Genomic DNA, 25,578 nt, shown 5'->3' on the forward strand with positions numbered 1-25,578 from the left:
CTCAGAGAAAGTGAAGCGATATTTCTACTGAAGAGGCATTTCAAAGGGAAACCTGGAAATGCAATTGGAGGTTGTTATTACATTAAGACCTTCATTAGTTATTTGGGTGGGGGTGGTATTTAAAAGTCCTTAGGCAATCAAAGTCAGTGCGTAATGAGAACATCTAGGCTTTAAAGGTTCTTTCAGTTTGTCACTAGATGTCAGCCTGCGCCTTCGGGTCCTTACCATTCTGTAGTCATGTGCACCTCTCTACCAGCATCCCATCAGGAATCTCCAGCAGGAGGGGACCGGCCGCAAAAATTTCTTAAAGAACTCTGTAAGTATTGTTTTGTATCCTTCAGCTGTGTTTATTTTTGTCCATAAAAAGGCGATTGTTACAAATGAAGACATGAACATTTGGAGGAAACAGGAGTGTTTTTGAAGAGCGTTGTACTGATTACTTAGGAAACCCCCAGATACCCAGCAGAATTTGTTGTTGTCAACATGTAGTCTCAAAGCTGGACCTGGAAAGACCCTCTGCTCAGGCCACGCACCTGATGCTGTGTGCACACTCAGAGCAACTGCCCCTTCCTTGCAATGCCCAGGCTGGTGCTCCTGCCCATACAACACAGAGCCCAGATTTCATGCACTGATAGCTGAGACTCACAGCACATCTGAAGCACAATTTCTCTCTGCTCATGAACAGCTAGAGCAGTGCTCTTTGGCCATGCTGGACACACACTGACCCACGTAGCCTGAACTGCCAGTCTGGCCTAAGCCAACATTTGGCCAGTTGTGGATAGGTTGTGCCTCTTTCGAACAGCAGATTCTTGACCTACACCTGGTGGATCGGTGGCTTAAGAGGGAGCTGCCCTCTAAGTCCATAGTGCTGTCCCTACACACCCAAGGTATTTTCCTATTTGGGTGATTTGCCAAATGTAAGGTGTTTATGTCTTTAAGTGATCAGATACCTGGGGCTTCCTCTGACCATGGTATCTTGCTAGTATTCTGAGCTAACTGTGGGTTGTTCTGAACTTCACCTATTTTACTGTGTTGTTTTGCTGGCATAAAATTATGTCTGCATTGACATCCACAAAAGCACATGGGTTTTGTCATGCTGAGCACCACAGAGGATGTCTTTTAGGCAATTTGTTATCTACTGGAATTCATAGTTATGCTTTAGCCACCTGGATACCTTTTTATGTAATGCACAAGAACAGTTAGGCATCAGGATAGGGATTAAAATTACAGCAAGCCAAGCAAGAAACTATGCTGTTCAAAAGCAAACACTAAGAAGAGAGTCTGGCTTTGAGATTCATCCCCTCTTGTTAATTTAGGTACTTTCTCCAGGCCTGTAGAGACACAGTTAGATCTCTCTGAATTCTGGAGTTAAGTGTTCATGGTATCCTTTTCTCACACAGCAGTGTAGCTTCCTTCATCCCCCAGCACAAGCATTAGGGCTTTCTCCCAGCACACACGAGACGCAAATGCATTTCTTGCAAATCCTTTGACATATTAAGCTGCTAGATTTCTAGGTCTAGAAAGCTCTCAGCCTCTTGCATGGCATACTGAAACTTTAATTGAAATAGGGCCTGGGAGCAAGTTAATCCTTGTTCTTGGAAAGGAGAGACCTAGAATCCAAACCTGGACCCAGTTTCTCTATTGTATTTACAAGGAAAAAAATCTTGGCACTTCCTCTTTGGAGCTCACTCCCCAACCACTATGCTGCAAAGTAGTGTTCAAGGGCTTGCCTTCCCTTTATGATCCAGCAATGGTGAGCAACTCATGCAACAGGGAACTGTTTCAAGCCAGGGCATTTGAGTACATTCACAGAGTAGCCCAGAGATTCAGCCATTCCCCAGGGATGTGGAAGGGGGGAAGCTGAGTTTCCCAGGCTGTGGGTGAAAGCTCTGCCCACTTATTAGTGTTTCAAAGGGGAAGAGGAAGGAGCATAATCTGTACATGCATTGAAGGTGGGACAGGAGAAGCATATCTAGACATGGATGCAAAGGGATGGACGGAATGAGTTAAGTTTACAGTACCTCCTAACTTAGTGTGGCCTGGCACAGGGTGTTCTATGTCGGGATGCAGAGCTGCCTCCCTTGCTTAGGATACACGCTGCGGCCAGTCCTGACTGAGAGATCCCCATGAAGCAGAGAGATAAATGCTACAGCCTTAAGCAGATTTAGGCATGCTCAGGAGCAGACTTCTAGGCACAAAAATTTTACTAGAAAAAACTTTAAGTACCTAGAGACTTCAACTGGCAGCCAAGTCAGGGTTTAGGAACTTAGAGGGGCAGTACAGTACTTTGATGCAAAAGTTCTTCGGTGGATATATCTGATTTCTTCAGAGTCTTTGCATCTGTGTAAGTATGTCCATCAGCTGCCAGCTCACTTCTGCTGTTCTTCTCCAGGCACCTGTATCTTCCCAGTTAGCAAGGCTGGGTAGAAGTCTTTTCTGCCTTGAAGAAACAGGGCAGCTTCTCCTTGCAAGCAACAGAACCTGCTGCTTCCAGACCAAACTTGAATTTTACAACAGGAGTTATCGACATGTACAGGAAACCTGACAGAGTCTGCAAAGCATAATTGCCACTAATGGCACTGCAATTTTCTCTGGACAGAAATAGCAAGTTTACTCCACATCAGTACTTAGAGGTGACAAACAACCCTCTGCAGAAATGCTTTTTTAGCAGAGTCGGGCAGATATTGGAGTTAGGCTGCAGGGGAAGGGGCTGGAAATAGAGAGGGGTTTTGAATATTGTATTTATATATTCATCCCATATGGTTTTTGACAACAAAACCAGAACTGTTGCATTTTTGTCTTTTAAAAGAAATGTTTTGATCTTTCCATTTTAAATTTTTTCCTCATAATTTAAAAAAATATTTTAAAAAGTAAATATATAACCTTGCCATAAAAAATTTCACAGCTTAAAATTACACTTTTTTCATGCCCCTAAGAGTTCATTTCAGATCAACATCAAATTGTTTCCCAGATGTTTCTCTGGAACACAGGCTGGGACAGGCATTGTCCCTGCCCTTCTCCAGGGTGCGAGAGCAATGAACTGCAGGCTCTGGGGCTGCTCACACCAGAGGAATTGAACTGGAGTTAATTGAAACACTGGCAAGTATCAGTGCAGACCCTTAAACACTTTAGCAGAACAAAAACCTTTGTGCTTGGTTTTAGCTGAACACAGAAGTATCCCAGAGCAAGCAGCTCGAAGTGGCTATGATTTGTTTCTTTTTCCCCCCTTTTTTTGTTTACAGTCATGCTCATTTCCTGGAGTGAAATACAAACAGTCTGAAGTGCAGCAAGAACAAAGCCTGCAGCCTCAGTGCCCTGGGAAGAGATGCCTGCCTTGCCACCCGCGGTTTGGGGCTGTGCGTTTCCACCCCAGCAGCCTGGAGAGAGTCTGGGGAACATGATATTAGGGGGCTCACACCCTCCCCTCCAAACCGATGTAAAGCAACACCTCTCCGTGAAGCTGCAAGTCCTGTCCTTGGCTTTCTCCTTGGCTATCTGGGTTGCTCTGTATCCTGGCAGCAGCAGAGGGGATGGGGGGAGCTGGAAAAGCAGATCCTGCACAGATCCAGAGGAGAGCACACTGCTCCTTGTCCTCTCTCTTTTCTCTGTCCATAAGAGAGGGGAAAGGGGCCAAGCCTGACCAAGCAGGATCCTTGTGCCCACTTGTCCTGGCTGTTCCCATCAGGGCAGGTGTGAAATAGGACAGGGGCTGCCTGATCCCTGTGCCCTCACTGGAGCCCAGAGAGCAGTGACCACAGCCGGGCTGGCATCATTTACAATGATGCCACGCAGCAGTGAGAAAGCAGCCCAGCTCCCTCCCCCTGCCACAAACACACACACAGGGGTGGGAGGGCTGCCGGCCCCTTGCTGCTTGCACCTCCAGGTTGGGGGGACACAGCTGAGGCCTTCCAGCCTCGCTCTACCCCATTCAGCCCCTCTCCTCCCTATGGTGCCCTGAACATCCTGTGTCCTCCCTGGATGGAGTCCCGTCACCCTCCCCAGTTCTTCTTCCCCAGAACAGGTACAAGCACTAAAAAGCATCTCCTAGAAACACCCCAATCCCCAGTGCACCACCACTGCCTGCTCCTACTCCTGTTCTCCAGTCTGGGGGACATTTTCAAGACAATTTCCATCAACAAGTTTCCGAGAGCAGACAAAAACCCCAAAAGATGATCTCTCGCACAGAAGCCTTCCTTTACCCATTCCTCCTCCCCTTGTCCCTACCAGGCATTCAATATCCCAGGGCCACACATCTTGCACAGACCCTGCAATCCCACCCCCCAGAGCCCCCTGCCCATCTCAGCAACGCTGCTCCGTGGAGCTAGCGGGCAGCAGGTCATAGCGGCTGCTGTACATCACCACCCCAGGCGGGTAGTAGGCCACCTCTGGCTGGATGGTTGCAGCAGGGGAAGAAGCAGTGACGGGGTGGACAGGCACCAAGGCGTGCAGAGCCTGCTCCTCCTGCTCGGGCTTGGTGGTGTCGGTGAAAGGGCGCATGGTGGTGAGGGAAGGTGAGGTGATCCTCCAGAGGAGGCTCTTCAGTGCCTTGCGAAACTCCCTGCGCATGAGGCAGTAGAGGATGGGATTGAGGCAGCTGTTGGAGTGTGCCAGGCACACGCTGATGGGGAAGAGGTACACTTGGGAAAGGAAGTACTCAGTACTGAAGTGCACCACGTTGAGTTTGATGAGGATGCCCCACGTTGTGAGTGCTTGGTTAGGCAGCCAGCACAAGAAGAAAGACAGCACCACGATGGACACAGACTTAGTCACTTTGGAGCGGCGCTTGGTGCTGGGGCCACTGCAGGTGCTGCCAACATGCTTGTCACTGATGAAGCGCACCAGGAGCAAGTAGCAGAGACTGATGACAGCCAGCGGCACCACAAAGCCCAGCAGCACCTTCTGGATGTGGTACAGACCCAGCCAGAACTGAGCATTGCTGCCTCGGCCCTCAGGGAACTTGACAAGGCAGAGCACATCATCAAAGACGGTGGCAGTGGTGGAAAAAATGGCATGAGGCAGGGAAGCCAGGATAGCTGACAGCCAGATGAGTGCACAAAGCCACTTGGCAGAGCAGCAGCCACCCAGTGGGTCACCTCGCCGCTGATTCTTTAAGGCTAAAGCCACAGAGCGGTACCTAGCCACACTCATGGCAGTGAGAAAGAAGACACTGGCATACATATTCATGGCTGTCACATATGAGACAATCTTACACATTGCCTTGCCGAAGAGCCAGTTGAAGTCCAGTGCGTTCTCCACTGCCCAGAACGGCAAGGTGAGCACAAATTGGAAGTCAGTCACCGCCAGGCTGGTTACAAAGAGGTTGATGGAGGACTTTCTCCAACCTTGTTTGCTTTTCATCAGGTAGAGCACCAGCAGGTTGCCCACCAGCCCCAGGGCACACACCACGGAGTACACCAGGGAGATGACGATCCGCACCACGTCGGAGCTGTCCCCTTGCATCCCATCAGCTCGCTCCAGGTTGATGTTCTTAAACAGCTGCAGGAAGGACACGTTGCTCTTGTTGCCCACCTGAGCGCCCTCCAGAAAACCCAACGGCGCGTCCCAGGACTCCCAGTCCGCTCCTTCCTTCATGCCGGCGGCTGGCGAGCAGGCACCGCGCTCGCAGGGCTCGCCCATCCCATGCTAGGGAGGGCGACAGGTCGGCGGGAGCCTTTCCCCAGACCCCCGAGCCGGCAGCGGCGGGCAGCCTCTTCGCCGGGCGGGCTGCCGGAGCGGGGACGGGGACGGGGACGGCGTCCCTCCGGCTCGGCGGGTCGGCGCGGCTGGCGGCGGTTCCGCGGCGGCCGCGGTTATATCCGCGGCGGCGGGGCCGGGGCATGCGCGGTGCGGCGCGGAGCTCTCCCGGGTGCTGAGCGCGGGCGGCCGCGCCCCGGCCCCCCCCGCCCGGCGGCTTCGCCCCCGCCGCTCGCCTCCCTCCCGTTCCGCCCGCCCGGCGGGGAGCCGTGGGCGTGAACCAAGCGGGCGGAGCGTTTCCGCGAGCTGAGCTGGGCAAGTGCCCGGCCCGAGGCGATGCCCTCGCCCAGCGGGGTCAGCTCCCGAAAACACTCCCCTGCCTCCCCTCCCGCGCTTGGGAAGCGCCCGGGGCGTCGCACCTCTGCCCGGCCGCAGGGCGAGCCCGAAACGACCTGCGCTTTCCTGCCTGAGAAACCTCGGCGCCGACCCCGGAGGTGCTGCTCCGTCCCCCGAAGGACCACATTCAGGACAGGGACCGACGAACACCTTTCCTGCTTTCGGGACGTGGGACGAGGGTGGCCATCCCTGATTTTAAAACGACCGGCGCGGACAAGGACGCTGTAAAGGCCGGCTGCCGGTAGCACGCAGGGCTCGGGCGAAGGCAAAAGAGGGCAAAGACCCGCGGCGGGCAGAAGCCGCTGCCCCGGGAGGCAGCGGGGACGGCGGACTCCGGCAGCCGCCCGCCCGCAGGGGGCCCCGGCGCGCCGGGCAGCGGCGGCGGCCGGCACCGGCCCCGGGAGCTCGGCGGCTGCAGCCCGCCCCGTCCCTGCCGTGCCCGGTGCCCGAAACTCGCTTTCCCACCAGGTTTGCAGCAGGAACAGAAAGCAACCGGCAGAAATAGGAAGCGAGGCTTTCCTTCTCCCGTTCTGCTTCTAAATAAATCAAAATAAGTGCACATTTTGAAAACGAAATAGATTCTAAATATACCTAAATAAAGCACTGTAAATCAGCCATCTAGGGGAGATTAACGAAAGATTTAAAAGGTAAATTATTTCTCCATAGTCTTTAAGCTGATTTATTGTATTGAAATTCTTGCAAAGGCATCACTGTGTGTGCCATTTGTTGCCAGCAGTCCACTCATCACTCTGGTTTATATCTACAGTGGCACTGTAAAAGCACCAGCCCGATCATGGGAGTGCTAAAGGGGAACAACAGTAATTAGGAAGTTTTATATATCGTTTGTATTGCATATAATGAGGGTACAACTTGGTGGAATTAGCAATGCAATGCTCTGGGAAGGCTTAGCCTCTAGACTACTTGCTACACTAAATACGTTGGTAACAGAACAAAACAAAAAAATTGAAATAATGGGCCTTCAAAAGGCTGACTGCAGCAGGCCTTGAAAAATGGACTCCTGACATTTCTTCCTCGCTTTCTGCAAATCATTGATTTTTTCTAGGCTTCCATACCTCTTAATCACTGACTGGGGTTACATTCAGGTGACATTTTCAAAAGCAGGGCGTTAAGTTGCATCCCTTAGCCTGCTGAATGGCAACAGTTTCTCAAATTCTCTCACCCAAAGTAAACCGTCCTTGCTGTAAAACCTAACAACCCCATCAACCCCATCAGTGTTGCACAGCCGACTGTAAAACAGTACAGGCAGGAGAGAAAGCCAAGGATCCTCCAACACCAGTAGTGCAACAACCGCATAAACAAGCAAAGTGAAAACACCGAGTTTTAATCAGAGCCGCACCACTGCAGAGGTTCTGCAAATGGTGCAGGCGGTGAAGTGCCCCCCAGCAGCACTGGCTGCCTTAGCACTAGTATCAGCACTTAGCCAAAATGGAGGTTAGTAAAATATTTGAAATAAGCAAGTTCTTGTTCAATTTTCCCCCTCTACTTAGTCCTTCCACTATGAGCTCACAAGGAAAAAATCACCTGTAATTGAGCCATGCAGAGACTATGACACGTCCACCTGGTGAACCATTAGCGGGATGGACAGTGCAGAAACGCATTTTTTGCAGACTGAATTCTGCCCCATTGCAATCACATTGCTACCTCCATGCCCTATTTTAAGTATTTCACAGGACAAATTGCAGAAACTGTGTCTTGCACAAAATAATTCCTTCTACCATTTGAGTATTTCCCTGCTCAGCACATCTTGTTGATATACGGCAGAGGCTGAACAGTAATAAAGGTTCAGAAAGGGGAGGACAAGGGAAATAAGGTCTGAAGATATATTGCTTTTTTTGTTAGCCACCCAGAGAAAGCAACAGAGTGTGAACTGAGGTACCTCACGGGAACACTGGTAGTGGGTTTTCAACTCTGGGCTGCAAATGTGAAATGCTTGTCCAGGTTTTTTGCTCATAATCTGACCACCAGGCAAATTCCTTTTCAGCCTTGGGTGGTCTGTCTTTGTCTTTCGTCATTCTTCACCTCAGAGAAGAAGTTTTAGAGGCAGGTAAGGGAACCTTACCTAGATGAATAATCAATATTTGCTGAATAATTTATTCGTCACACCATCAGAACATTTCCATAGCTGGAAAAATGTTTAAAAAGTCATCAGCTATTTTGAAAAAGTGTTGCAAAACTCATCAGATACATTACCTAAGGATTATTATTATGGAAAATACTGTCTTCTGTTTCTTCCTTATTTATTCCACCAATGCTGCCAAAGGCTTGTTGCTAATACGTAATATTCTGTAACTTCTCTTTATCAAAGTGTCAGTGTAATTGGTGTTACTGACTCAATCTCTCTGAAAACTGTAACAAACTTGATGGGCTTAGGCTTTTGGGAAGTATTCTGGCCATAACGCAGAAATAACAGCTTATTTGTTCACTTTGGAAATCTCAAACAGATCCTGTAGAGCTTTTTAAGAGGCTTTTTGGGGTTTATATAGTACTATGCTAAAAAAATGCATGGGGCTAAGGTTGCTAGTTTGCCTTCAGATAGCATCAATCTGTGCAGTAAACTTTAACAGCTTGCGCCTGTACAGACCACCAACAGAAACTGCCCATTGATTTCGACTATATTGTATCAGAGATAAAAGTGTCCCTGCAAGTATTTCTTAAGTAGCCTTTAAAAATGTTTCAGATAAATATGCCAAATAAACATTGGCTGAAAATGATAATTTTCCTACAATTTACCCTGAAGGATCCCTACCATTTTTCCGTTCCTTTCTAGAGCTCGTACTACAAACGGAGGATGGATTATGATTACAACAGTGACTGAGACAGCTGTACGCTGTTCTGAAACATTTTGGCAATGGAGATGAGGTTCTTTTTCAATATGAAAGCCATTTCTGTAGCTTAAAGCAGATTTCTGAAATATTGAATGTATCAGTATTTTAAATACAGAAACATAGGACTACTTCTTGGGGCATTTTTGTAGCAGCAAAGGAATTTTTTATCTTTTTCTATTCAATATACTGAAGAAAAGAGTAGTAATACTGAAGCTCTTGAACAGATTTCATTAAAAAGAGTTATTAATGTGTGTTACTTAGACGGGCTTTATTTTATTCTTAAACGTTGCATTCTTGCCACAGAATTCTGTTTTAGGAACAATCTTTTTTATGGCATTTTCTTCTCATTAAAACAAAATTTTTTTTTGAGAAAGAGAAGGAAAGAGAAATAGGAAAAAAAGGACTTCTCGTATTTGTTTATTTTCCCATTTCTAGTTTCTGGAACCCATATGGTCTTCCCTTGGCTTTTTAAGAGCTGAGGGCTACAATCTCATGCTTTTGACTATACTCAGACAATAACTGTTAACAGTTACATTTTGAACTAGATTTTACAGCTCTACTTTCTCCATCCTGAGAGTGAAGGTTTGGTGTGACTTTGTGTGTATCCACCATGGGAAGATTTTCATGGCAATTCTTTTCTTAAAAGTGTAGAGAGGAATGTATACAGGTTTTCATTACAAAAACTCAGCTAGGTAACACAGTCATCATACCCAGAGGAAAACATCATTGGTATGCTTCATGGACGACAGACGTGTTCTCCAGAAAGTATTATTTGAATACAGATATAAATTTTAATTTAAAAAATTACTTTAATCATGTTCACATCCTCTTTTCATTTGCTTTCTAGGTAGATCACTGAGAAGATATTTTCCTGGCACTAATTTTCATAAAAAGTTAATTTCAAAGTGACCTGTTGCTCCCAAAACATGATTTAAAACTGTTAATATGGATAATAAGACCAAATGAGCTTTTAAATTCACATAGTCCAAGCACGAAATTATCATTTTGAGAATCAGCTCACCAATTACAAATAACAATCCATGTCTGAACAGTGATCAGGAATCTGTGAGCATCCTAAAAAATGTAACAGAATCACTGACTACTTTAGTGTTTACTTCATTCTGTTACTTGAATCTGCCCACAGACATACCATAAGTGGAATGCCAGCAAATATTTTTTGCATGAGTAACTTATGAAATTCCAAAAATCTTTAAAGACTATAATTGAAATGTAAGTTGAGAGATCCAACAGTGTCTCTGATTCAATTACCAATAGTTAGCTGTGTTAAGAGGCCGCATCTCTAAATGAGAATGAGGGAGTAAGAAAAAAAAAAAGTACTCACAAGCTTCCATCTAAATCTGTCTCAGAAAAAAAATCAACAGTGTTTGGGATTCAGTGTCATTCTCTTCGAGTTCATCTCTCTGCTAATACTCAGTACCTTTACATGTGACCTTTATGTACACCACGTGTGATTCATCTTCCTAATATTTCTAGTCCAAGCAAATTGTTAAGCTGCCTGTATACTTAATAGATAGTCAGGTCCAGACAGTATTTCACCTTTGTCGTGGTTTAACGCCAGCAGCAACTAAGCACCACATAGCTGCTTGCTCACTGCCCCCCTGGTGGGATGGGGGAGAGACTTGGAAGAGTATAAGTGAGAAAACTCATGCATTGAGAGAAAGACAGTTTAATAGGTGAAGCAAAAGCCGTGCGCACAAGCAAAGCAGAACAAGGAATTCATTCACTACTTCCCATGGGCAGGCAGGTGTTCAGCCATCTCCAGGAGAGCAGGGCTCCATCACGTGTAACAGTTACCTGGGAAGACAAACACCATCACTCCAAACGTCCCCCCCTTCCTTCTTCCCCCAGCTTTATATGCTGAGCATGACATCATATGGTGTGGGATATCCCTGTGGTCAGTCGGGGTCAGCTGTCCCAGCCGTGTCCCCTCCCAGCTTCTTGTGCACCCCCAGCCTCCTCGCTGGTGGGGTGGGGTGAGGAGCAGAAAAGGCCTCCACTCTGTGTAAGCACGGCTCAGCAATAACAAAAACATCCCTGTGTTATCAATGCTGTTCCCAGCACAAATGCAAAACATAGCCACTATGAAGAAAATTAACTCTACCCCAGCCAAAACAAGCACAACCTTGTATGTGACAGAAAGGGATGTGTTATCCTCCAGAGGTGTCTTCTCTCCCTACTGACTGGAGGAGCAGACAAGCAAGTGTGTATTAGATGCCTTTTAGATATTTAAACTTTGGGCAGAGAATCTCATTCCCAGTGAAGCAAAATTTCCTGACTGTCTTCAGCTGGGCTTCATTTTGTAGCAACTCCTCAATGTAAAACCATATAATTTATGTTGCCGTTCCTCACTGCTCATAACCTCTGCTTTTCTGTCTCTCTGTACACATTTGCACAAGCATATGAATTCCTATGCACACATTTCTTTTATTTCTGGCCTGAAGGTCTACTTAAATTTAAAAGAACCCAGATATCGATTGTGCCTGGATTGTCAATGTGCCAGACTTGACTGTGTCTCTTGATCACATGTCCTGTTTTTTTCTGACCTCCTTTCAATAACTGTACAGGCTTTTCTGTGTTGAGCTGCAGTTACTGAACTGCAATAGCTTTGCTGTCACAAGAACACAACTGATGTTGTACGGTATTCATTTTATTTTTATAACTGAGGTTGTGTTATCAAAAAAAATGCCCTTATACTCACAAAAGTCTCCAAAACCTAATGTTATGTCTCTTTTGGAACAGGAAACCACTAATGAATTCCTTATCATTAGATTTTTACAATTCTTTTTGAGTGACCAAATAGTTTAATATATAGGCATCTTATTTTAATAGCCCACAAATGCTCTCCTAAATCAGGTCTGTACTGGGAAGACACAGTGCCATAAATTCTGCTCACGTAAATAGCTGGCCTCAGTACGTCCTCACAGCAGGAAAGTGCTTTCTACTTGTGCCATTGCTTCACATTTTAACTGTATGTGACTGTGTCAGCTACAGCCACAGCATCCCTTAAGCAGGAGCCCTACTGTCCCCCAGGGTATCTTCTGACACTACACCCAGTGAACCATTTCTTCTGTGTATGTGCACACTGGCACAAAGCCCAGGGAATTATAGATGTTTCGGACGAGATTCCCACAGTTCTCTTTCTCCATTCTGTATGACTTTTTCATCTACAATTTTTGGTCATTAAAAAAAAAAAAAAAATAAAAAAAAACCATCCACATTCCCACAAACCCTCTTGAGTTCCTAGAGCTTTTATTTCTCCATCATTTCCTGATTTTTTTCTTTCTTTCACATGATGCTGCCTGGAGAAGAGATAACAGGGTAGAAAACAGGCCAGTGTAACAGGTTGAGAGAGTTAGTCCAGAATGAGAAACTCTGTAGTCTCAGGAAAGGGCATAAGGAAAAACATCTCGCACTTGGAGAGAATTACAAGCAATGGGAATTAACTTTTCAGGCTGAGGAAGAAACCAAGATGGAACCCTGCATGAAATACTAGTTGCCTCACATCAGACACAGTGAAAACCTACCCAAAAAGATGACTGGAAATTGAAGCAAATAGTTACATGCCTCTCAGAGAAGGGCTGCTTTTCTGACTGCCTTCAACAAGTTTGTTAAACTAGTACTTTGTAAACATACGCCCATCCCTTGAACTTTCACCCCTTCTTTCCAATGCTCCTTGCCTATTCTGCTCATTTTACAGTCCTTTTCCTTTTTATTCCATTTACTGCAGGTACTTCCTTATTCTCCAGTTTAATTATTTTAAAATGTTCACAGCAAATTGTGTGGCTTGTCCTATGCAACAATTGTCAAATGTTTTCAGAATGTTAAGTGTTATAGACATTATATCAATTTCAGGTCACACTTAGCTTTAAATCAATTTCAGGGAAGTACTGATAAACCGCTAAGCAGGCTACAATATCCCATGTCACAGAACAGTCTAGGCTCCACAATGTGACTAGACTATTCAAAGAATCCTAATGGCAAGCACACCAGGAAACTTGTCGCTGTAACAGGCGAGGCAAAGTTATTCACAGGGAGAATATATAGACAGCTATATTAAAATAAATACCTTGCAATGAACAAATCTTCTCTTGGCAAGCGTTGTTGGATACCAAGTATTACATAAATTCATCCTCTTTTGCATAGTTTTTGTAATTCCATTAGCTAGAAGCGAGCACATTATGACTCATAAATCAAATATGACTCTTATAAGTATGCTCTGTTTCCAGAGTTATCATGTCTCAAGCCTGGGAGAAGCCACATTTCTGTCTGATTTAGAAATCCTTGGAGTTTTAACTCTTTCTTGCATTTTCATTCTCTGGAGTTCGAGGTTTACAGTTCTCGCAGTTAAGGCAGATGAGTTGCAACAGCCCTTCACCTTTGGGAAAGTCTGAACAGAGGAACAAGCGTAATTAAGCATAGATTGCCATGAAACTATCCACAAAACACATGGTACAGTCCATTTTAAGCAGAGGGCTACCGAAGCGGACAAGGAACTCGGCCCAGGTCTCAAGGACAGGACGGCACCGAAGCTGTGCCCTGGGCACCCACCGGTGGCACCTGAGGAGCGGCAGTGGGGCAGTAACCTCGGCAGAGGCCCGTGAGGGGACATGAGAGCAGAGAGGACATGGCACGCACTTAAAAATTCAGGCGCCGAGGCAATTAGAAACTTTCCCTACAGAGGCAGGACATGCAGAAGTGGCCCCAACGTGGCAGCACGCTGTTGGCACGCAGGAACGGCCTCAGCGCCTGGGGCAGACAACCTGGAAGCCGGGCTCCGGCTGCGCGGGGCCCAGAGGCCCCGGCCGGGCCCTCAGGGCCCTGGGGCTCCCGCCCGCCCTCCGGGCGCCTCAGCGGGGCCAGGCCCCCGCCGTCCCTTGCCGCTGCGGCGGGAAGCGGCGGAAAACGCCTTGAACACCCGCGTGCTTCGAGCGCTTTCTCCACAAGCCGTGGGGGAAAACCCCGCCTGGGCGGGTGCGGGGCTGCGAGGCTGCGGCGGGCGCCTTCCCCGGCCCCTCAGCGGAGACCCGCGGCGTGGGGCCGGGCCGGCCCGGGGAGGGGAGGCTGGCTTGTGCGGGACGGCCCTCCCCGAGGGCTGCCGGGGCTAACGCCCCACCTTTGCCACTGAGGAGGGCGGAGTGGGGGGGGGCAGCCCCCGCCGGCGGCCTCTCCTCTCCTCCCCTCCCCGCTGGCCCGGCCCGGTTCTCTCCGGCGCGTTAACCCCGGCGGCTCCGAGGCGGGGGCTCCTGGGAGCGGCTCCCTCCCCGCAGCCCTCCTTCCTCCGCCGGCAGAAACCAGACACCGGGGCGGCCCCGCGCAGCCCTTCTGGGGAGCGGCGCCTGTGTCCGGGCGGCGCCGGGAGGGCCGCTCCGCCGCTGCCCCGCCGCTGCCCCGCCGCCTGGCCATGCCGCGGCCCGGCTAGGCGTCGGCGGTCGCGGCGGCCCGCTCGGAGCTCCCCGCCCGCACCATGCCATGTGTCCCGCGGAGCCGGGCGGCACAGGTCTCCCTCTGGCTCCTCGTCCTTCACCTCCCAGCGCCCTGCCTGGGCACGGTCCCGCCGGCCGGCAGCTCGCTCTTCCCCGACGGGAGGCAAGGTCAGTGGCGGCGGGCGGGCTGGGGTGCGGGGAGTTCCCCGGGCACGGCGTGAGGGAGAGCGGGTTCCCGCCGCCGCCTCCCCGCCGAGCAGCCCCGCCGCGGGTGCGCTTCCAGCCGCCCGGGTCGCGGCTCCTCGGCGCTGCTCGGGCCGGAGAGGCGGCGAGCCGCCCTGCTCCCGGCACCCCCGCCGACCCCGGTCTGGCGTTAGCGTTCCTGCCCGGGCCGTCGCGGGGCGGCAGCTCCCAGCGCTGCCCTCGGCGCCTCCTGGGACCCCAGGGATCTGCAGCGGGAGCAGGCAGCTCTGGCTGGGCCTGCCTGCTGCTCTTTGGAAGTCATTGAGTTGCGCTGCGTAGATGAAGGTATTGCTAAGTCCTGCTTTTTGCTCATCTTCCTCGTTAAAAGGCATCTCTCTAAATACCAGAATCATTTTGTACTACTAAACTAAAAAAGTTTACTGTCCTGATTGTTTTTTTTTTTAAACAAATGATCACTTCTGTACTGCAGCAGCACAAACTACAGAAGGGTTGGTGTTACCAGGGTATAAAACCCACTGTGAGTTGTTCATATTCAGTGAGGATGGTAAATTAAAAGTGAGGCTTCATCTGCGGGAGGAATCCCTTGAGGCTGCTCCCCCAGGTGGATTAACTTCATTCCCCCAGCTGGTAGTGGCTGCACCCCTCCCTGGTAACTCAGGAATTTTATCCTGTTGCCTGTTTAGGGAAAATCAGAGAAACAGCTCCCAAGAGAGAAAAATTATGATTAGATGGAAGACTCTGCCTGGTGGTAGAAGACCCAAAAGTGTAGGAGGAAGTTTTGCTTCCTGATGCAATCAACAGCTGTGGTGCTGTTAGTGGGAGAGCTTGAACACAGAGGAGAAAATCTGTGCTCCTCAGAGATCATGGAAAGGAAAAGTGATTAAGTAAGCTGCCTGAAAAGTGAGCAATTATCCTGAAGTTAGTCCCTGCTGGATTCATCTAAAGTGAATGCAAATAACCATTGCATTTCTGTGACTCTACATGGGACGGAACAGGGATGGCCGTGTTAGCACATAGTAGCTGTTTAATTGTCAGGAAATGAATGTAGAATTAATTTAACTTTCTAGGCATGAAAAACCTAGGCTTTTCCAAGAGTTTGCAAATGGCTTTGCGTAAAGGGACAGTTCAGAATTTGGCTAATTTTTTGCAAAGGAAGATTGAATGCAGTGGTAAGTGTGAAGGACTAAAATTTGTATCTCGCATAGCTGAAGTGACTGTTAAGTGTTGTGCTCCCTCCACATCCATGACGAGCACGGCAGATGGGACAGTTAAGGATGCCCTTCCTGAATGCTGGAGGCCTGCTCCCTGCCATGGGGCTTCGGAGCTCAAGCTGTTTCCTGGGTACACAGCCTTTCTTTGGCTTGGGAAGACGCTTCCTCCAGAGAGGAGCAACACTGTTTCCTATCTCAAGGAATCGTTTGAAAAGAAGCCAGAGGGTCTGAGGGGCAGATGTAGATAGACTACAAAGATGGAGATGAAACAATGGCAAATGATGATGTGTCATATTTTAAAGGAATTTTGTCAGAAAATGTGTTATCTGTCTAAAAGAAATTGTGCTTTTCCTGTCGTGTGTGACAGACCATGTATGTTTTTATCCTAGTTTATTCACTTTGTGTACAGCCATTCCTAATACAGGCAGTTCTCTGTCATGTGTGGTGAGTTTGAATCCACAGAGGAGCAGAACAGACAGCAGTGGTTTTGAATATTATCAGATGTTTTCAATGATGCAGAATTAGGAAGGTCTGCAGGGAAGGTTTCTCCAACAACTTAAACAATTCTTAGACTTGCCAAACAAGCCTGAAGGGCCTGAACTTTGCTCTTCCCATGTACCCAGAAGGGCCTGTGCAAACACCGTGATTGCAAGGCAGAGTACTGACTTAAACATGTTCTGCTCAGTGTGATGTTTTGGTCTTGCTCCCAGCACCAGTGCAAGCTGGGGTGCTCAGGCTAGAGTTGTGGAAAGACAGAGCATTCCCTGGAGCTACACAAGCCGACCAGGGAAGTCTTCCCTTTCTTGGCCTATAAATCCTGAGCAGTGCCACTTGACAGGCTGGGCTTCCCTGGAGTGGAGAGTATTCTAGGTGGCCCAGGAGAAGGACGCTGTGACGTGCCAGCTCCAAGGCACGGGGATAGATTTGCTGGCACTAAGTTTTACGGGAACCTGTGGTGTTTTAATATGAATTAATTATTACTTTAGGAAAATTAAGGCAGTCAATATTGAAGAATACAACCCTTATTCTTGTGCAGTGTGAGTTACATGTATTAAGTTATTCTGTCTGTTGCCTCTGCCTTCTAGTTGAGTGTTACTCTTTACCAGAAGGGCAGAAAGGTATCACCAAAATTGTATCTTTGTTTTAGACTCTTCTCCAGCTAGAAAGGTCAAGCGGTATGTTAGGCTTAACACAGAGCTCAGTAAAGTGTTCTGTTATTGGTAGGATTGCCTTTGCTAACCTCTAGCCAACAGTTTAGAGAAAACTGGTAACGATTACTTGCAGAAGTTATCTTTAGCTTCATCTTGTTAAACTTTGTTCTGTTGTAATCGTATTCCCTCTGGTCTTTTGGAAACTTTTTAATAATTCATTTCTGCAGTTACATTTCAGTATATTATTATTGAAGCATAATTCCCCTCTCCAGTGATTAGCATTCAGAAATGAGTGTTTAAGGAGTGGGTGGAAGAAGTTAGACTTCTCTGCTTTGATAATCCTGTTGCCACCAGATGCTTAGGCATTATTTTCCCTTTTACTGATGATAATGTCTAATTTGCCTTAACCTCTACACACTGATTACTGTAGTGGTGAAATAGAAAACTTCCTTGAATAGTTTGAAGCCCAAAACCGCAAGTCTTTGGTCTTGCACGGACCTTAACAGTTAAGCCACAACAAATTAAGCTCAAGACATCAAGCAGAGGCAAATTGCACAGTGACAGCAAATGAGTAAGTTTTCCTTCAGGCATTTAATTTGATTATTTCATGAGTTGTGCTGAAAACCAGAGAAATGGAGGCCTGGTCTTGCGGTGTTCTCTGGTAGCCTATCTTTGCTAGCACAACGTGGGATGTGGGACTTCCCAGAAGTCTTATAATTCAACTTCTGCACGTAAGCCATATTTTTGGGTGTTTCTCCTCTCTTCCCCCTGCCCATTTTTTGCTTCACTCTGGAGTGTGAGGAAGGGGGGACCTTGGTGTAGTTTCAGCTGCTAAATTGTCAGGCAGCTGGCACCTTTTTATGCTATCTACAGGGTGTGTAAACTGCAGGCATGAAGGTGTGGACTGAGTTTTCAGTGTCTCAGTCCCTGCTGTGCTTATGTGGACAAGGGCAGGAGATGTCTCTCAGAACTTGTGGTAGGTATTAGTCTCCATGTTGTCGAGACCTGCCACTATGGAGATCTAAAAGTCCACTGCTGTGGCTTGTCCTGCAAAGGCACAAAGTCATTGTAGGCTGGTGGGAAGGCTTGTGTACAAAGAAATGTGTTGTGTATGAGAATAGACTTGCCTCTGAAATAAAAATGCTAGCGAGACAAGGCCAAATTTCTCATGTAGTTTTGTATATGTGCTGGGAAGTGGGGGTTTTGTATGTTTTGTTTTGTTTTTTTTTGAATTGGGAGTGTTTCAGTGCACGTGTCCATGGCCTGAGGAAACAGGAGCAGCCACGTCTCATACTGCAGCTAACAAGGACAAAAGGAGATATGTTCCTTCCCAAAGGGAATGAATCTGGACAGCTGTCTGGGCATGATTTATCCTGTGTGGCTTTGAAGGTGCAGGCATTGGAAAGAGAAGTGTCTCTAGAAGGATTGTCTTACCAGTTCTAGGGAGGAGTAAGTTGCTCTGGAAGTACCTGGAACAGGTTAATTGCTTTGTTAACTAGCTTAATGAATGAGGTGTATCTGCTTGATGTATAAGTGGCTGGGACTTTGGGAATAAAGAACAGCCCTGGGGAAAGAGGAACTAGAGTGACATGTATCCTCAGATTTTTTTTTTTGATGAAATATGTCCAGACTGTGATTTCTTGGGCTGAAGTCAAGCATGCCAGCGGAAGATCTGGCCCTTAGGGTATGAGTTCTTAGCGACTGTGTTTTACGTGAATTTATGTTATTTGCTTGGGGCTTTTGAGTTTTATACTAATTTAAAAAAAATAAAATTGGGAACAAGTGTTGTTTGTTCTGTATCATAGCAGGAGACAAGAATGCCAGTAACGCTTTTTTCCCCTTCTAGATCCTGACAAGTGGTAAGGTGTCCAGTCTTACCCTGGTTGGAACCCCTTATACAAAAGGGCACGGTTACTTCATTCCTCTTCAAACCCTTCTTTAAAGTTCCTTCCTCTGCTGCAGCATCTGCTAAAGCTGATGCTATCGAGGTGCTATTGCTACAGCCTATCAAGCCAATTAGTAGTGTTCTCTTCACCCATGTGTATTTGTAAGGCTCTGCCTCCTACTTCAGGTGGTCAGCTTTCTGGATGTGTTAGGATGATCTCCTTGATCAGAGCATCGTGTGCTGGGGACCTAGGACAGAGAGGGTTTCCAGCTCTTGTGGGATTGGGAAGGGGGGTGGGGTGTGACAGTCAATCCTTTATATGAATGGTCACAAAATATTTGAAAAGAAGAATGTTTAGTTGAGTGTTATAATGGGAGAGTAGAAAGCCCAAATGAGGATTGTATTGCACGATGGTCTGTGCACTGCCTGCCTTTGCACCGGTAGGATGGTGTGGTGAATTGCTGTCACTTTTGAGTTTCCCATTAAATCATGCGAGATCTGAACAGGCTAGCACTTACCCTAGTTTTGCTTCTTTTTTTTCCCCTTCCTCTCAGAGCAATTTATCAAGACATTGCCAGAATACCACGTGGTTGATCCAGCAAGAGTAGATGCAAGTGGGCATTTTCTTTCTTTTAATTTACACCATCACATCTCAAACACGAGGAAGAAGAGAGATCTCGGCAAAAAGGAAAATGTGGTATATTACAAAATTAACCATGAGGAGAAGGATCTGTTTTTTAACTTGACTGTCCACATGGGATTTCTTTCCCATAACTACATAGTAGAAAGGAGACGTGGCAACTACACTAGTGCGAAGATTGCAACTCACTCGGGAGTTCCTTGCCACTTCATTGGCACAGTGTTGCAGCCGGGTTCCGGGAGTGGGACAGCAGCGATCAGCACCTGCAATGGCCTGGTAAGTGATGAGACCTTTACTGGGGTTCTGGGCTGATTTTGGTGTCATTAGAACTGAGATAGAGCATTGGTGCATGCACATGTCTGGTAAGCAACTGGATGAGCCAATCTAATACCTTACTGACATAATCACAGAATCATAGAATGGTTTGGGTTGGAAGGGACCTTCAAGATTATCTGGTTCCAACCCCCCTGCCATGGGCAGAGACACATTGCACTAGACCAGATTGCTCAAAGCCCCATCCAGCCTGGCCTTGAACACTTCCAGGCATGGGGCATCTGCAGTACTCTGAAAGAGTGTATCCATCCATAATGCTTGGAAAGAATCAGTTTAATACTATGGATGTCATTTGGACTTTTGGAAGAGAGAATCAGAAGGTCAAAAGTTGATGCTGAGGCCCCTTGGGGTTTACTTTTCACTGGATTTTTTTTTTTTTTCTGGTGGTCTGGACTGCACGTCTCTTATCATTCATATGGCTTGAAGCCATCCAAACATCCAGTCATTGCTTTGATTCCTTTTGAGTAACAAGTGATAGGATGAGAGGACACGGCCTCAAGTTTTGCCAAGGGAGGCTTAGACTGGATATTAGGAAAAATTTCTTCACCAAAAGGGTTGTCAAGCATTGGAACAGGCTGCCCAGGGAAGTGGTTGAGTCCCCATCCCTGGAGGTATTTAAAAGATGTGTAGATGTGGCACGTAGAGACATCGTTTAGTGGTGGACTTGACAGTGTTACGTTTACAGTTGGAATTGATGATCTTAAAGGTCTTTTCCAACCTAAATGATTCTGTGATTCTATGATTCTATGATCCCACTAGTAGTTGGAGTGCCTTTTGTTGTGCATCTGGATGTGAGCTTCTGTTTTAGTTTCCTCTAAAAGGAATGTAGCTCAGGTGCACTGAAACTGCTCTGCAAATGAAACCAACTGATGGTAGGTTGGGAAAACTGGGAGATTTGCTTCAAAACTGCACTGCAACTTCAGAAATAAATGATAGGGTAGATGCAATCTTAGCCGGAGCTTTAAATTCACACCTGAACCACCTCTAGGCATCCCTCATTCCAAAGAGCGCTTCTAAGGCTGGAGCATGAAGTCTTACATTTCTTAATAGCTTGTGGTTCAAGCTTGAGACAAGGAGGTGGAAACCTTATTTTTGCTATGCTTTGTTTTTTAGCACTACCATAGCTTAGGTTTCTAGTTCTAGAGGATAAGGCTGAACCTGTCCTGTGAGGGAGTGGAAGAAGAGACAAACTGCCTGAATGTGAAGGGGATGCTGTAGGGGCTTCTGTAAAATGGCACATATAATTTGTGAGAGGGAAAATGCAAAGGGTTTGTGGAGTGTGCAGGCAGAGGTGATGAAGTGTGTGCAGTGTGTATGTGCTCTAGCACCTTGACCCTTGAGTGACAGATGATAGTATTTGAAAGTGCATAGAGCAGTGCACTGATGCCTTTTGGTCAACACATCTCAGTCTGCAACAGGCTAGGGACTGCTGTTTCACTCTTGAGCCTGAACTCAACACCAAGGTGAGTATCTGTAAAGTACATACTTTCCCTGCCAGCCTGCCAATATCAACATATGTTCCTTGCTATTGAGAAGTATGAAGCTTTCAGAAGCTTTGGAAAATCAGTGGGTTACAGAAGTATCCTGGCAATGTACAAAAAGTAACATGAAGCCAGCTCTGATGTAGATGAAATGGGAAACTTTGGAATCTTACACAAGTGCTGATAACACTTTTGGCATGTTGCCCAGAGAAACAGACCATTGCTTGAGGTCAGAAGCTTCAGTCCCACAGGCATGAAGATCAGGGATTTTCTAAGTAATTCTTCTAGTGGTGACCAACTTATCAAAACTTCCCTGAAACACATTATGGTCATACAGGGTCAGTAAGGAAAAGGAGATATGATGATACAAGTAGTTCCTTTGGTTTGTTTGTCTTGTGCTTTACCAGAAAGTCTTTGTTAGTTTTCACTAGGATGAGAACTTGAAAATGAGGTGCTAGGTCTTCATTATGCCTTCTGAAGTATTTAGTCTGCAACAAGGATTAAAAAAAAAATACTGAAATAACATTTTAAATTCAGCATGGTAACACCATTCAAAGTAATCCTTTCATTTGCGTTACAAACTTTTTGAGGTTTACTTTCATTTGGAGGTTTGTGAAACAATGTTTACTAGGATACGGGCTTGGAGATTCTTTCTTTTTGACAAAACACTTGTATCAGGAAAATACTGTTATGGTTTGGTTTCCCCCCTACCCCAAACTGTAATGTTGAAAATATAGAATCATAAATTAATTCAGGTTGAAAGCAGCCTCTGGGAAAAAACATGATGGTTTTGATGCGATGATTTTTGAAGTCCAGAAGTCACTGCTCTGAAGAGGTTGCAGTAAGAGTTGGGTCTGAATCTCTTAAGTCCTCTGAGTGCCACAAGCTCAGGAAAAGTGGTTTAGCTTGCCTTTCCCCTGAAAGTTTTCCAAAAGATCCAGTGTCATATGAAAACATTTATTAATGAATAGTTTTGCCAGCATTGAGAATTGCAGTCTGGTCTTCCAGATAAAAGCCTGATGTTTCTGAAACTGTTTGTGGTGGTCTGCTGCTTCCTGAGCTAATGGTAAATTATTTCAATGCTGGAGATCCCCAATTTTTTTTCTCTTCATCATCATGTCTATTTCTGCTTTTTGCTTTTTTTTTTTTTTTTTTTTTTTTCCCCTCCTTCCTGGGGTGTGTTGTGTTTCTCCATTGAAAAGAATTTTCCTGTTTATTCTTATGAGGGAGGGAAAGAGAACAGAGAATAGGTAAACACCATGGAATTAGAGCAAATTATTTGAGATACTGAAAACTTATCCCATGAGGAGAAATTATAATCTTGTTTACTGTAGGAGTTTAATTCTAAACTACTTGATAAAAAGTTATCTGAAATAATGAATTGCACAGGGCAAGTTGATAAGGATCCTTGGGACTGAGATGGGAAGAAGAGGAAGATAACAAAAAAGTGTGGTTGAAAGGTGCCAGCTTCTCAGAATATGCTTTGACAGCAGTGGCTGCTGCATGGGACCTCACCTGTGACAGCCTGGGTCAGGACCGCACTCTGTGTGCTTTGGCAAATGGATCCCAATAAAACTTAGCTCCTCAGCCCACCACTGCGAGCTGGCAGAGTGCTGATGTGCTCAAGCCTCATAACCCAAGAACTGGTAAGAACCAATATCTTAGCCTTCAAATATGGGGAACAGGAATATTAGTGATGTTCCTTTCCTGACACCGTTTTGGCTTGACAGCTCAGGTATGTTATAAAATGATAAACATACTGTGCTTTTTTTGTTGAGATGGTCTTTAATAAGCTAAATGAGGCACCAATTTAGCATGGGAATGAGTGACAGGAAAGTGTGTGATCCCTAAACTGCTAATTTTTGGCTTTCTTAATGGTGGGAGCTGGTCAAAAAACTTAAAATACTGGAAAATACTGATTTGATTAAATAAATATGTTTACTGGAATATTCCTTTTGTTGACATTTGTAGTGGGAAATGGTTGAAATGTTATCTTGTAATTTTGTCCAAGTGAATTGCTTAACAATATGTCATCTTTTGCAATACTGTGTCCTCCTGTCAAAAAAAAAATCTTGGCCTCAAGTGGGGCAAAATAAAATCCTAAAGATGCCTGTGGGAGGGGAATCCTAGTTTTAGTCCTCTTTCTGGAATGACTTCCTCTCATGTGAAGTTTATTTGGTTCATATTTGAAAGTTCCTGAATTTCCAGGATAATAGCAGTGTATAAGACGAAAACAAAGTTGTGTGGTGTAGATTTGTGTTCTGTCATAAAGATCACTCACACACAGCACTGAAAGTATAGAAAATCTAGAAATGGATTTTCATCTCCCTTGTGTTTTTGCTTTGAACTATATTCCTGCTTCCATAGGCATTAGCAATGCTCATATAGCAAAGATATAACTCTTACTATACGTTTTTATTTGTGACACTCTTCAGAATCAAATTTCTTCTGCATAGATCAAGTAGGTGCTGCTGAGAACATGTGGTTTTCAGAGGGGCGTCTGTTTTGACTAAATCATATTGACAAATGATTGAAAAAGAAAAGTGCCACTTTTAAAATGGGGGAAACAGCTTTTTGCCCTCAGTGCTTCTCCAGGTTGACAGTATGTTGCTTTTTCAGCTGGAACATCATCATACTTAGGAACTGCAGCATTTCCTTAGTTGTTTTGAAAACAGGGTGTGCTGATGCCCTACAAATTTCATTTTCCTATGTATTTATATGTTATTAAAATGGCCTGCAAGGGAAATAAGAGTGACAGATTTGAGACATAAGAATGGGGGGGGACAGTCATTGTATGACATTGTTCTTTTTAAAAAATATGTCTCTAATTTCAGCAATATATTTGGAAACAAATGGATAGGTTCATAAAGGGATTTGGGCAGAATTGGACAAAGAGGATAAAAAGGACAAACTAGCAGAGATCTGGAGGAACTAACTTGTAATTTGCAAATCCATTTTTTTTTCTCACACCTTGTGATATTCTTGTTTCCCTTTCATGCTAAACGGGTCATGACCTTCTTAACAGGGTGAAGAACATGATGCTGTAAGCTCTGTTTTTTCTTCTCTGGGTCAGTTGTCTGGTTAAGTCTTTTGCACTTCTGGATCTTGTAGAATAATGCATGAGACTGTGTTAACATGGGTAGAGTGGGGCAGACCTTGCTGTTTATTTCGGGTCACAGTTGGAGGAGGAAATGCCAGAGAAGAAGTCAGTACAAGAACACCAGAAACGGATCAATCTGTGACACTTGGGAAGAGAGAAGACATGACATCTCTTAGGTACAGGAAAGTTTCTAAGAGGAAGGAAAGGGAGAAAATAGTTTTGGTTTTGTCTCTCTCTGTGGAAATAATATTTGAATTTATCCTGGCAGGCTATTTGGGGCACACTTCTAATGATGCTTTATGTTTCCATAGTGCTTTTCTGCAGAAGATTATAATGAACTTTTCCAAATACTAATGCCTTAATTCTCAGTTGTGCTAGTCCTGAGATGCCTTGTGTCGCAGCAGTAGTGTCGGCTTGTCCCCTCAGTAGAGCTGGGAGGGAGCAAAGCTCAGTGAAGTTGAATGAATACCCTAGGTTTATGCACTAAGTCCTATAGAGCTGGGAAGTGATTTTTTCTCTGATAGTCTATGCTCTTTATTAGGAACAAGGCCCTCTTTTATTCATCAGTAACACAGACATTGTTTATAGTATTTTTAGATGACAGAGCATCATTAAGGCTTTGTTTCCTTGACACTTGTTTACAGTGTAGAGCTGTCAATGGACAGTTGCTGCTGGTAATACTTTTATCTTCAAAGGCTATACCAGCATCAGCAGGGAAATGGCAGAAGGGTGGAAAAACATCAGTATGGAAATTGAGAACGATCTTTACACATGTACCTGGTAAGTCTCTGGCCATACTGGGCCTTGCGTAGCACTGTAGACAGATCATGCTTTGGCCGTCTCCAGCTGGTCAGAGAGTTGTCTCTGTCCTGATGGGCATCAGCATTTCCAAGAAGTGCTGTTGTTGGCTGCTGCCCAGGCAACAGCAATGCAGTACAAAGTCATGAAGCACTGTTTGTTTACTTATTCCCCCTCCCAAAATCCAGCTACTGCAGAACACTGCTGTTTCTTAGCAGTGACAGGCATACATACCAAACCTGGTGGCTGCTCTATACCCTGGCGATCTGTAGAAAACTGGGTAAAGTCTGCCGCCTGTGCCCAGGATTTTTGAAAGGTTTCCTTCACCTCAGTTCTTCCCTCTATGCCCAGCCACAGTCAGGGCAGCCCTCTGTGAATGTTTAATTGGTGGCTGT

The 25,578-nt window shown here is 46.0% G+C and overlaps 2 protein-coding genes across 3 annotated transcripts in view; one reads left to right on the forward strand and one right to left on the reverse strand.

Moving 5' to 3' along the window:
- Positions 1 to 321: 321 nt before the first annotated feature.
- On the reverse strand, positions 322 to 5,770 carry RXFP3 (relaxin family peptide receptor 3). The gene has a single exon (XM_087773262.1). The coding sequence runs from the start codon at positions 5,635 to 5,637 to the stop codon at positions 4,300 to 4,302; it is 1,338 nt and encodes a 445-aa protein (XP_087629388.1). The 5' UTR covers positions 5,638 to 5,770; the 3' UTR covers positions 322 to 4,299.
- Positions 5,771 to 14,296: 8,526 nt separating this feature from the next.
- The window catches only part of ADAMTS12 (ADAM metallopeptidase with thrombospondin type 1 motif 12), a 172,442-nt gene continuing 161,160 nt past the window's right edge, over positions 14,297 to 25,578 (forward strand). For both annotated transcript variants that reach the window (XM_087773260.1, XM_087773261.1), the window contains exons 1-2: positions 14,297 to 14,548; positions 19,386 to 19,747. In XM_087773260.1, coding sequence (XP_087629386.1) covers positions 14,422 to 14,548; positions 19,386 to 19,747 — 489 coding nt within the window. In that variant the 5' untranslated portion in view covers positions 14,297 to 14,421. The remainder of the gene's footprint in view (positions 14,549 to 19,385; positions 19,748 to 25,578) is intronic.

This window comes from Nipponia nippon, unplaced genomic scaffold (genome assembly GCF_047370975.1).
Source record: "Nipponia nippon isolate SJK-2023a ecotype South Korea unplaced genomic scaffold, ASM4737097v1 scaffold_39, whole genome shotgun sequence".
Classification (NCBI taxonomy): Eukaryota; Metazoa; Chordata; class Aves; order Pelecaniformes; family Threskiornithidae; genus Nipponia; species Nipponia nippon.